Source organism: Pinus tabuliformis, chromosome X (genome assembly GCF_031772625.1).
Source record: "Pinus tabuliformis cultivar Carrire ecotype Pingquan chromosome X, CPIR1, whole genome shotgun sequence".
Taxonomy (NCBI): domain Eukaryota; kingdom Viridiplantae; phylum Streptophyta; class Pinopsida; order Pinales; family Pinaceae; genus Pinus; species Pinus tabuliformis.
In genome coordinates this window covers 875,717,279-875,730,585 of record NC_142308.1, presented here as the reverse complement: position 1 = coordinate 875,730,585, position 13,307 = coordinate 875,717,279, and the positions used below count along the sequence as shown (strand labels likewise).

The window sequence follows — 13,307 nt, the reverse complement described above, 5'->3', positions numbered from 1 at the left end:
GGGGGAAGAGAAACCAATAAGCAAACTTTAGAAACCAAATTGCAAAGTCCCCATTTCTGATGTTTGCTAACTTCCTCGCTAGACCAAGAGTAACATCCTCAACCCAAAACTTGAACCTCATCAAGACAATTAGGGGATTCTTGTTGTGCCATCAACCTCATTCAAAATACTCCTTTCTTCTCTCAATTGGTAGGCTTGGTTTGCCTGTTTGTCGACTTCTTGGTTATTTCCTCTCAGAATATGGAAAAAGGACACCAAATCGAAGGAGGGGATCAACCCTTAGGATCTCTTGATAATTTGGTTTAAGATAATGTTTTTAGTTGATGAAGTATAGATCATATGCCTAATGATTATCACGAAGTCCCCTAAGATCTGTATTTTTTTAATGCCCTTCTTTTGAGCCAATGTGAGGCCAAGGAACAAGCCATACACTTTTACTTGGTTGTTTGTCTTCCTCCCAAGCCCCAAGCATATCTATTTTCAATAATTTCTTCGAAATTGATAAAAATCCCTGCCCCTCGTGCTATCAAAAATTATTTTTATTTTTAATATAAAATAAATATAGATTAATTTTATCTTTATAAAATATTTTAATTTGAAAATAAATATTCCCTATTGAAAATTATTATCTTAACTATTAATTTATTTTCCATACAATACATTTACCAAATAGAAAGCCAAATCAATATAAAATTTTATGAGACTTCATAATTAAATGACAAGACTAGCTGCTATATACCACTGGTTATATAATTTCAAATTTTGGTAATTGATTTTATTAGATAGCTTTGAAATAGTTCACTAACTAGCCAAGTCCATTGCAAATTAACATGCTCCGAATCTGTATTTTTCCACTTTCATTCTTTTAAGCATCCAACTGTATTTCTCATTTTCATCCTTTTCCACACATTGATACTTCAGGTTCTTCTGACTTCACATCATGGTGGCGTCCTCCTTATAATGCGCAAAGGGAACATCTGTTTTCCTCTACCCCAACACGACCCAGAGATATTTACCGAGACGCCCTAGATCACGTAGGTTAGTGCCCAGTTCTCGTACCATGCGTTAAGCGCCAAGAAGTTCATAAAATTAGGGGTTTGGCGTTAGGGTTTATGATCCCAATACAGATAGAAAGAACCTTGAAGAGCTCATCCTGATAAATTTACTCATATTTGTTCCATTATTGTTTTGCAATGGGAACAGGAAATGATAATGATGGCGATGGCGGAGGTGGAGATTCATTGCAAAATAAGATCGAGCGTCAGTGGCAGAGAAGTGCAGAACATGCGGAAACCCACCCATATGTTTGGGCTTCCTATGGTGTTGTCTGGGTTGGACTCGCCATATATACCACCTACAAGTGGAGAAAACTCCGCAGAATGGAGGATCGGGTCAGGGCACTCCAGCAGAAGCTGAAACACCTCGTTGACGCCGAGGAGGCAGCAAAAATTCAAGAAGCCGAAGCTGCTGCCTTCAAGAAGAAGATAGATATCGAAGCAACTGGCAAATGATTTCTGCTGGATTGACCGACTGACTGGACCACTGGTTCTTTGAGTGCTTCATTGCGGTCATAATAAGGCATTTATGGTCATAGTCTCCGCGTCCATATTAACATGAAGCATTGGCAAAGCAAGTCTCAATTCCCATGTTAAAATTGGCAAGTTTTGATTTCATCATAATGTTCTCATGGTATCGATCTTTATGTTTGCACTTTTGAAAGGCAAAACTAGGCCTGCTGACAGTTTATTTATGCATCTTGATTCCCTAAGAAGTTGATATGGATGCTGAAGTGAAACGAATATCATGCGTCTTTTGTCGAGGTCTTTTTATGTAATTTTTTTCAACTCTTAAATGTTGTTACCTTATGTTGCCTTGATTTTCTGAATCAGTTCCTTTATTCATTTGCTACATTGTTATGGAATTCATTATGTTCTATTTGTTCCTTTCATGCCAATAGTGCCAATTATGCCCGGCTTTGATATGCTTCCATGAAAGAAATTCTTGCAACCATGAAATCATGCTGGTCGCCCGTACCCACATGCTGGCGAGCCCACCCCCAAATCTTCGTGCACCCTAGATGAATCCGAGGGATTTCCCGCTGCAAACCAGGCAGTCATAATCGATTGATGAAATTTTCAAATAATTGAAATATTTTATGGTATCAAATATTTCACCATTTAATTTTATTCTCCACGGGTTCTTTTAAGCTACATGCATGCATTGGGGAATCCAACTTCTCAAAATGGCACACTTGCACACTTATATACACTTTCGGAAGCCATTGCAAGACAAAAACAATTTTTTTGAGAATTTAATTATGTCCTGATCATACTTTAAAATCCACAGCTAAGCAAAGCGCATTTGATATCATTCCCAAACTGTTATTTTTTATGCTGTATGTGTGAACAACATCTTTTTAAATATTCCAGTGCATCAATGCCCACTATTGCTGTTCATAGAAGGCATGACATATAGACCTTTAGACCATCAAGAGATTTTACGTCATCTAGCCTTGCACCACACCTCTTGTAATATTTGGCTATCCTATTTAACTTGGAATGAGCTTCGTTATCCTTTTTCATTCATGGAGAGCAAGGGAAACCCAAGTCCTAAAGTTAATACTTGAGTTACTATCAGTGTTCTAAAATTTGGCCAAACTGAATCAGATTCGGCCGAGCCGACCGAGCTGGACCCCTAGCCGGGTCGGCTTGGTAAAAACCAATTCGGTGGCCGGTTTGTTACCGAATCGGCCAAGTCGACCGAGCCGAACGAATCGAGCCAATCGAGCCTACCGAGTCAGACCCTTGGCCAGTTTGTTAAGGTGTTGCAGTTGGTGATTAGGGAAAGATTGGCTATGGGCTTCATTTATGAGGCTATGGATCAAGCAAAGGAGCAAATAAAGGCAACATACAAGGATGGGGTGGCTAAGTATGGGCCCATTTGGGAAATCATTGATCAAAGATGGAACAATCAACTCCATCGCCCTTTACATGCAGCTGGGTTTTTTCTGAACCCAAGGTATCACTATAAAGCTTTGGAGGCAGAACTTAGAAGCTTCACTGGGGAGGTTAGTAGTAGCTAGTAGTACTGGTGCCTAGTGATGTTTTATAGTTTACTTTTGTTGTAGAGGCCATTTAGAGCCTCCTTGGTTATGTGTTTTTGTTTTGATCTCTATATCATGTATGTATTGGATAGTGCACTGGGTGCCATTTTGATATAATGGATATATTCATGAACCTACTTTGATCAGATGTTGTCTTCTCTTTATATTCTAATGCATTGTTTTTGGAAAGATGAATGAAAATCTTTAAAATTATGTTTTTTCAAAAAAATAAATAAATATTTAATGTATTTTTTTACAACGGCCGAGTCGATATCGAGTCGGAGTCGGAGTCAGGGTCGACCCTCGGCCGGTTCCGAACTCGAGTCGGAGTTTTAAAACATTGGTTACTATTAAAATGAGGTGCACACATAGAAGGTAGAAACCCAAGTCCTATAATTAATACTTGAGTTACTATTAAAATGAGGTGCACACATGGAATGTAGTGGGCACTTCCTTTTTGATACAATTGGCAACCAAGGCATCAACCACAAGTATGTTGAGTAATGCTTTGTCTACACAACATCATGTATCTTTATAAACATTGACTCTGTATGAATTTGTAATATAGTCAATTTTTGTTAGCTCTCCTTGCATCCCAACCTATCAGCTTTAGATGACTCAGGTCTATTGGCTAGGTATGTTCCCTACATGCATGGTTCCTGATATCTGGCTTAGATTTAATTTTTAAAGCATATGACTATCCCACATGCTTCTTTCTGAATGTAACGGTCATTTTGTATTTTCATGGGCTTCCCTCTCGTATTAGCACAATAGGTGATCTTTAGGGTTCAATGGCAATTATAGGTTGCAAGGAGGGACTTGGAGGTTGTACCCATTATTCTATCTTGCTTGAACATTGTTCATCATGTAGAGAGTGTGGAGTATGGTTCGCTTGTTGGAGGATGTTTTAGAGGCACATTTCACTAGGGGATTCTAATGGGGCACACTTAACACAATTGAGGCAGGTTATATGGTTTGCATTACATTTGTTGCTATAGGAATTTACAGGGTAAGTTTCTTAGATAGAACACCAAAGGACACCGCTCACAAACTGATCACAGATTAGTACATCAATATTCTTGACATGGTTAAAACCCTCAAAGAGGGAAACAGTCCACGGCCTGAGCCAATGCAGCCACTTCAGGCAATTTATTGGTGTAAAAGAAAGAAAATTTACATAAGCTTCTCTCATGAACGGTCATCTAATGAATGACCCTCCATGCTCTTTAAATAGAGATCATGGACCAATCGGGTGTTAAGCCATAGATCAAGTGTCGGTAATATCGAGGAGAGAATGAACCGTTAGATCACTTCATGTCTAGAACATATTGTGATTGTCGGATTGTAAGTTACAAAAAGTACATACTAAAGAAACACACTTTACCTAACTATACACTAGATCAAGTTGTACTTAATTATTTCCTATGCGTCGGAATATCCTAACACCCCCCCTTAAAAACAACTTGGGATAGGATTGAAGGATGTACAAAGATGACACAATAGGAGAAGGAAGGAGGCGTTAGAGCCTATCCCCTCTTAGTGACAACTTCTTGAACTCCAACCATAAATCGAAGTTTAGTAAACTTCGCCTCTGTGAGAGCCTTTGTAAAGATGTTTGCAACTTGATCATTGGTTGAACAATATTGCACTTCAAGAACATGGTCATGAATGAGCTTTCTGATGAAGTGCATGTATAGTTCAATGTGTTTGCTGCATTGATGTTGGATTGGATCTTTGCATAGTTGAATGGCACTTTGATTATCACACCAAACTGTAGTCGGATGTCGCTGTTAAAAACCAAACTCTGATAGGATCTGACGAAGCCACATGGCTTCCTTACTAGCTTCAATGACGCCACGAGACTCTGCTTCTGCTGAAGAAAGAGAAATGACACTTTGTTTCTTGTAAGCCCATGTAATAGGTCCAGAACCAAGAGTGAAGACATAATGTGCAGTAGACTTCCGATCATCAGGGTCACCGGCCCAATCAAAATCAATGAAACCAACTAGAGGAGATGCTTCTGCACTGTAATGAATCCCAAACTGGACTGTACTTTGAACATAACGAAGTATTCTTTTCGCTGTTTCCAATGACTTTCATGTGGGTTTTGCATAAACTGAGCAATAAGGCCAACAACAAAGGAAAGGTCAGGACGAGTATGGGTATGGGTCAGATACAAAAGTTTTCCAACAAGCTGACGATATAAGGTAGAATCAACTTCAGGGGAAGTACACGTGACTGAAAGTTTGGCTCCAGATTGAAAGGGAGAAGGGGTTGGCTTACAGTCTTCCATGTGAAAGTGGCGTAGAAGATCACATGCATACTTGGACTGGGAAAAGGAAATACCTTCTTTGGATTGCAAGACTTGAAGACCAAGAAAATAATGCAAGTGTCCTAAGTCTGTCATTTCAAAGTGCTGTTTAAGGCGAGACTTCACATGGTTTATAAGGTTGGGATCACTACTAGTAAGGATAAGATCATCAACATAAAGAACAAGAATGATAAGAGACTTACCCACTTTCTTGGTGTAGACAATATTGTCAGAATGACATCTAGAAAAGCTAGTATCTAAAAGAAAGCTATCCATTTTGGCATACCAAGCTCGAGGGGCTTGCTTGAGACCATAAAGGGATTTCTTAAGCCGACATACAACGCTGGAGTCTGTTTGTATAAAGCCAGGAGGTTGTTCCATATAGATTTCTTCATGCAAGTCCCAATGCAAGAAGGCGGATTTAACATCCATCTGATGGACTTCCCATTTGAAAGAGGCAATAAGGGAAAGAATAAGGCAGATAGAGTTCATTTTGGCAACAAGGGAGAAGGTTTCAATATAGTCAATGCCTTCAACTTGTGAAAAACCCTTAGCAACAAGACGAGCTTTATGTTGATCAACTTTTCCATCTGGTCCAAACTTGGTTCTGTAAACCCATTTGCATCTAACAAGTTTTCGTCCCTTTGGAAGAGGAACAAGGTCCCATGTATCATTTGCCAATAACGAATGATATTCTTCATTCATAGTTGCGTCCCAATCTGGATGGCCTGAAGCTTCTGCAAAGGTGTCAGGATCATAATTCGCTGAAGCTTGAGCCAATAAAGAAGAGGTTCTATCGAACTGAGAATGTGTACGATGCTGATTTGCAGGATCACCAGCAAGAGCACCTGTTGCATCCCGTGTAGCGCGGACCCATTTTGGAAGCTGAGGAGCTGAAGGAGGATCCCAAGGAGGTGGGGGAGGATTGTCATCCTCGCTATCATCATATGAAGAAGGAATATTTTCAGAAGTAGATGGGATAGAGAGAGGTGACACATCCGTTGAACTAGGCTCGTAGGTCGATATATTTTCAACAAACTTTACATCTCTTCTAATGATAACATTTTTGGATTTAGGTTGAAGAAGTCTATATCCTTTGACATCTTCAGAATATCCAACAAAAATACATTTTTCACTCGTAGGTTCTAAGGCTTTATGTTTCTCATCCGGAATATGGGCCCATGCTTCACTTCCAAAAACATGAAAGTGATTGACATCTAGTTTAATTGACCTCCATGCTTCTTCTAGAGTGATATTTTTTAAAACCTCAGTAGGAGTGTGATTTACTATGTAATTTGCACAGTTAATTGCTTCTGCCAAAAAATTAAGACTAAGTCCTTTAGATTAAAGCATACAATTAGCCATTTCCTTTAAGGTGCGATTCTTCCTTTCAGCTACACCATTTTGTTGTGGAGTATATGGAACAATATGTTGCAATTGAATTCCATGCTCAGTGCAAAAGTTGATGAATTTGTTGTTAACATATTCTCCACCATTATCAGATCTTAGCTTAAGAATTTGATGTCCAGATTGTTTCTCAACAAAGGCCTTAAAGGCCAAGAACATGTTAAAGACTTCACTCTTGAGTTTTAAGAAGTATACCCAAGTGTGTCTGGAGAAATCATCAATGAAAGTTAAGAAATACTTGTAGCCAGAGAATGAAACAACTGGAAGTGGACCACATAAATCACTATGCGCAAGATGTAAAGGGGCTGAGGCATGCAAAGAGGCATGTTTGTCAAGACTATCCCCATGATGTTTTTCGAGTACACATCCGGAGCAAACACCATCTCTGCAAGATACCATAGGAAGACCTGTCACCATATTTTCTTTACATAGATTTTGAAGTGAGCGATAGTTTAGTGATCAAATCGCTCATGCCAAAGTTTGCTCACTTCATCATTATGAGCAACAAATACTGAGAGAAGAGTTGATGACCCAAAGTTGTTAAACTTATACAACCTTGTAGAATCATCAACAATGCTAGTAGCTAAAATCTGTCTAGGATCTCTTAGGTCTTTAATTACAACATCATGAGGTGAAAATTCAACGGTTTTACCTTCACCTGAATGAGTTATCTGATATACAGATAGAAGGTTGCAAGACAAGGTAGGAACACATAATACATCATTAAATTGACCATTGTCTAGATGAATAGTTTGAGTCCCTACAACACTAAGAGATCTATCATCACCAATGTAAATATTTTTGGTGTTACAATCATTTAAAGAAGAAAACATGGCTTTGTTTTTGGCCATGTGATAAGAAGCTCCAGAATCAATGAGCTACTCATGAGAATGAGAAGAAGAAGATACATTTAGTGCATAACCAGACTGAGATGCTTGACAACCACATGCAGAAAGTGCTATTCCTGAAGATGAAGTTGAAGTTGAAGAGTGCTCCAAATGGATGTTATGCTTCTTCATGGCTGCTTCCAAGGTTTCCATCTTCTTAAAGCATTTGGATTCTAAGTGGTCATCACGATTACAAAAGTTGCAATGTCTATCAGTCTTCTTCCCTTTGTTTTTATTTGCCTTATCATTTTGTTGAATTGATTTTCATTTTGAAGTTGAAATTTCTTAGGACCCTTTTTTGGTTTAGGACCATTCTTTTTAGGATGCTGCTTCTTAGGATTTTTTGAATTTGGTTGCTACTGGGTTGCTAAGGCTTTCTTAGAAGAATTTACAGTATTAAGAAGACCAAGATGTAAGAGTTTTTCTTGTTCTCTTAATAAAGAATCACAAAAGATATCAAAAGAGGGGGACTTGTAATCTTATCCTTGAGAAATAAAGGCTTCTCTAGTAGAATGGAAGGTGGAAACAAACACAAAGTAGGCTGGTCCTAACTTAGTTAGAATGGAATCGATAAGGCTACCATCTTCTTTCTTAACCTTAACACCCTCTAAGAGAAGTCTAAGGGTCTTGAACTTGGACAAAAAATCTTCAATGGAAAAAAAATTATTGGGGTCCAACGTAAACAACTCATTTTCAAGTTGATGGGCTCTAATTTCATTTTTAATTCCAAAAACTTTATTGAGCTGTTTCATTGCTTCATCGGGGGTATTGATTTCTGCGATATGGAATCTAAGGTCTGCAGAAATAGACATCCCTATCAACCCATGTGCTTGTTCTTGCTTATTTTCCCATTTGGCTTGCTTATCTTCATCTTTAGGTTTAGACTCTTGGCCTGAAGCTATTCTATAAAGACCTTTACTTCTAAGTAAATCCACAATGTAGGATAGCCATTGGAAGTAGTTGGTGCTGTCAAGAATAACTAGGCATGGACTTTCCATTTTAAAAGAAACTGAAGTTGTAGATGCTGAAACTAAGTGTTTCAATGGAAAGATCTCGAAAAATTAGGCCGATTAAAAAAAAATGGCTTTGAAAACGGCTTCCGAATGAAGAAGTTATGGCTTTTTGAAGAAAAGTTGTTGAAGATGCCGACAAACTACGTGAATGTTGGGAAGTGAATTATAATGTTATATTTAAAAAAATTCCCCCCTTTTCCAAACTTAATCTAATTAGCTCACTTTAAAAGAAATATTACTTTATGTGACCCACTTTTATAAATAAGTTGAAGTCACTTTTACAATGGTATTATATGAATTATCCACTAGATTGTAACTTAAATAAAAGATAAAGAGACTTTAGAATTATAAGTGACTCACTTTTTATAACGGGTGAGAATACTTTTACATAAAGTAACTTTAAAACATAAGTTACATGTGTTTTTTGGAAAAGTAACTCAACAAAAAGAAAGACTTGAACCCTAGATTTCTATTCTCATAAAGTAACTTTGGACCAAGTGAGCTAGTTTAAAAGGTTAGTAATTTTTGGAAAGGAGTAAGTTTTTTTGTTTGTTTGTTATCTCACTGAAGCTTTGGAGTGCGTGTTTACTTGAAAAACCCATTTTTTTTCCTACAAAACAAAAAAAAACCACACAACCCAAAACGAACAAACAAAAATAATCCAAGCCTTACGACTTAAAGTTAGATTTGACTGAAAACTAAATGTTTTTCTCAATGTTTCTGATTTTCCGAGATCACAGTAAGGCACGGCGGAAAAGAGGATACGCATGAGATTTTTTATTTTTTTGGTTTTTGTTTGCCCAGATTGCACAAAGTCGTGGGGCAAAGAGCATATGCAGAAATGAAAGGTATAGGTCCGATAAATAAAATAAAAACTAATTATAGAGGACTATAAACCGAAATAAATAGAGAGATAAATAACTGTAACTGCAAATAAAGGCTGTATACCTCTAGATCTTAAAAATGACGTAGCTAGGGCTATCCGAAACCTTTTTCGCGTGAAACGAAAGGGGTTCCTCACTGGAACAGATGCTCCTAACACAATAGAACAGTTCTCTCGGCCCGAAAGCGGTCAGAAACAATAGATCTAGGAAATGATAGTAGGATGCAATTGTACCGGCTTCAGATTTGGATCAACAATAGATGCGACCCTCAAATAGCTCTGATACCATGTAGGAATTTATAGGGTAAGTTCCTTAGATAGAACACCAAAGGACATCGCTCACAAATAGATCACAAATCAGTACACCAATATTCTTGACGTGGTTAAAACCCTCAAAGAGGGAAACAATCCACGACCTGAGCCAACGCGGCCACTTCAGGCAATTTATTAATGTAAAATAAAGAAAATTTACATAAGCTTCTCTCATGAATAGTCACCTAACAAATGACCCTCCATGCTCTTTAAATAGAGATCATGGACCAATTGGGTGTTAAGCCATGGATCAAGTGTCGGTAATACCGAGGAGAGAATGAACTGTCGGATCACTTCATGTCTAGAACATATCGTGACCGTCGGATTGTAAGTTACAAAAAGTACATACTAAAGAAACACATTTTACCTAACTATACACTAGACCAAGTTGTACTTAATTATTTCCTATGTGTCAGAATATCCTAACAGTTGCATCATTGATGGAGAGTCAACCCGGGACTGAAGATGGAGGATGCGTGTTAATTTTAGGTATGTTCTATGCTTAGAGCAATTTATTTCAATTTTCACAGTTAGCTCCATATCTTTTCTAGATTAGCAATCACATTAGCATTAAAGTAAACTGCAGATAGAACATAAACATAAATCACATAAGACAAGCCAAGACAAGAGGACACAAGATGTGGTGCTAGCCAGGGACAAACCCCAATGTGGGGAAACCGTTGATCAATTCTTCTTATATGTTCTCCAATAGTTCATCAGAGAGAGAGAAAGAGAGAGTATGTTTACAACAGAAGTCAACACTTTGACTTATCTAGATAAGAGCATAGATCATCTCTAAAAAGATGATACATGAGATTAGTTGAAGACATGTTGCTTCAACTGATTCTCCAAGGTGACTCCTTCACCTATCGTTGTGCTGCATTTTGTCATCATGCTGCACTTCACCACGCTGCACCATTTTATTAAATAAGTGGAAGTCACTTTTACAATGGTACTATATGAATTATCCATTAGATTGTAACTTAAATAAAAGATAAAGAGATTTTAGAATTATAAGTGACTAACTTTTTATAATGAGTGAGAACACTTTTACATAAAGTAACTTTAAAACTTAAGTTACATGTGTTTTTTGAAAAAGTAACTCAACAAAAAGAAAGACTTGTACCCAAGACCTCTATTCTCATAAAGTAACTTTGGACCAAGTGAGCTAGTTTAAAAGGTCAGTAATTTTTGGAAAGGAGTAAGGTTTTTTTTCTTGTTACCTCACTGAAGCTTTGGAGTGCGTGCTTACTTGAAAAATCCATTTTTTTTCCTACAAAACAAAAAAAAAAAACCACCCAACCCAAAACGAACAAACAAAAATAATCCAAGCCTTACGACTTAAAGTTAGATTTGACTGAAAACTAAATATTTTTCTCAATGTTTCTGATTTTCCGAGATCACAGTAAGGTGCGGCGGAAAAGAGCATGCGCATGAGGATTTTTTTTTTCTTTTTTGGTTTTTGTTTTGCCCAGATCGCACAGAGTCATGGGGCAAAGAGCATACGCAGAAATGAAAGGTATAGGTCCGGTAAATAAAATAAAAAAAAAATTATAGAGGACTATAAACCGAAATAAACAGAGAGATAAATAACTATAACTGCAAATAAATACTATATACTTCCAGATCTTAAAAATGACGTAGCTAGGGCTATCAGAAACCTTTTCATGTGAAAAAAAAGGGGTTCCTCACTGGAACAGATGCTTCTAACACAATAGAGTAGTCCTCTCGGCCTGAAAGCGGTCAGAAACAGTAGATCTAGGAAACGACAGTAGGATGCAGTTGTACCAGCGTCAGATTTTGATCAACAACGGATGCGGCCCTCAAATAGCTCTGATACCATGTAGGAATTTATAGGGTAAATTCCTTAGATAGAACACCAAAGGACATTGCTCACAAATAGATCACAGATCAGTACACCAATATTCTTGACGTGGTTAAAACCCTCAGAGGGAAACAATCCACGACCTGAGCCAACGCGGCCTATTCAGGCAATTTATTAATGTAAAATAAAGAAAATTTACATAAGCTTCTCTCATGAACAGTCACCTAACAAATGACCCTCCATCCTCTGTAAATAGAGATCATGGACCAATTGGGTGTTAAGCCACGGATCAAGTGTCGGTAATACCGAGGAGAGAATGAACTGTCGGATCACTAAATGTCTAGAACATATCGTGACCGTCAGATTGTAAGTTACAAAAAGTACATACTAAAGAAACACACTTTACCTAACTATACACTAGACCAAGTTGTACTTAATTATTTCCTATGTGTTGGAATATCCTAACAGTTGCATCATTGATGGAGAGTCAACCCGGGACTGAAGATGGAGGATGCATGTTAATTTTAGGTATGTTCTATGCTTAGAGCAATTTATTTCAATTTTCACAGTTAGCTCCATATCTTTTACAGATTAGCGATCACATCAGCATTAAAGTAAACTGCAGATAGAACATAAACATAAATCGCATAAGACAAGCCAAGACAAGAGGACACAAGATGTGGGGCTAACTAGGGACAAACCCCAATGTGGGGAAACCCTTGATCAATTCTTCTTATATGTTCTTCAATAGTTCAGTAGAGAGAGAGAGAGAGATAGTACATTTACAACAGAAGTCAACACTTTGACTTATCTAGATAAGAGCATAGATCATCTCTAAGAAGATGATACATGAGATTAGTTGAAGACATGTTGCTTCAACTGATTCTCCAAGGTGACTCCTTTACCTATCGTTGTGTTGCATTTCGTCATCATGCTGCACCTCATTGCGCTGCACCATGCTGCACCCATCATCACTATGCTGCATTTCATCACGCTTAATTAATCATGACTGTACCCATCACTATACTGCATTATGTGCCATTGCTGCACCATGTTGCCATCCTGACCTATGTGTTGGCTGCACCTTACTTGCTTGTTGTCTCCTTAGCATGCTTGTTGTCCTTAGCATGCTTGTTGTTGCATGCTAGTTGTCCCTTGCATGCTAGCTGTAACATTGCATGCTTGGTGTATTTGCTGCTAAGTACCATACAACTGTCCCAATGTTAGTTAGCTGTCCCTTGCATGCTGCTCTCCTTCGGAGACAGATGCTTCGGTTGTTTCGGCGGTTCCCGATAGTTCTGGCAGTTCCGGCTGTTCCTGGCAGTTCCAGCGGTTCCCGACAGTTCCGGCTTTTCTGGCAGTTTCGGCAGTTCCGACATTTCCAGCTTTTCCGACTTTTTTGGCAGTTTCGACTTTTCTGGCATTTTCGACTTTTCTGGCTTTTACGGCATTTTCGACATTTCCGGCAGTTCCATCTTTTCCGGCAGTTCCGGCTTTTTCCGACAGTTTCGACTTTTTCGGCTTTTTTGGTAGTTCTGGCTTTTCTGGCAGTTTTGGCTTTTCCGG

The 13,307-nt window shown here is 38.1% G+C and overlaps 1 protein-coding gene across 1 annotated transcript; it reads left to right on the top strand.

Moving 5' to 3' along the window:
• Nucleotides 1–808: 808 nt before the first annotated feature.
• LOC149142501 (uncharacterized) lies at nt 809–1,876 on the top strand. The gene has a single exon (XM_089447500.1). It carries the CDS (start codon nt 1,194–1,196, stop codon nt 1,509–1,511), a length of 318 nt encoding a protein of 105 aa, XP_089303626.1. The 5' UTR covers nt 809–1,193; the 3' UTR covers nt 1,512–1,876.
• Nucleotides 1,877–13,307: the final 11,431 nt, after the last annotated feature.

Bases quoted from the DNA above. Each gene is read 5' to 3' on its own strand.
- LOC149142501 (XM_089447500.1), top strand. From the start codon at position 1,194: ATGGGAACAGGAAATGATAATGATGGCGATGGCGGAGGTGGAGATTCA.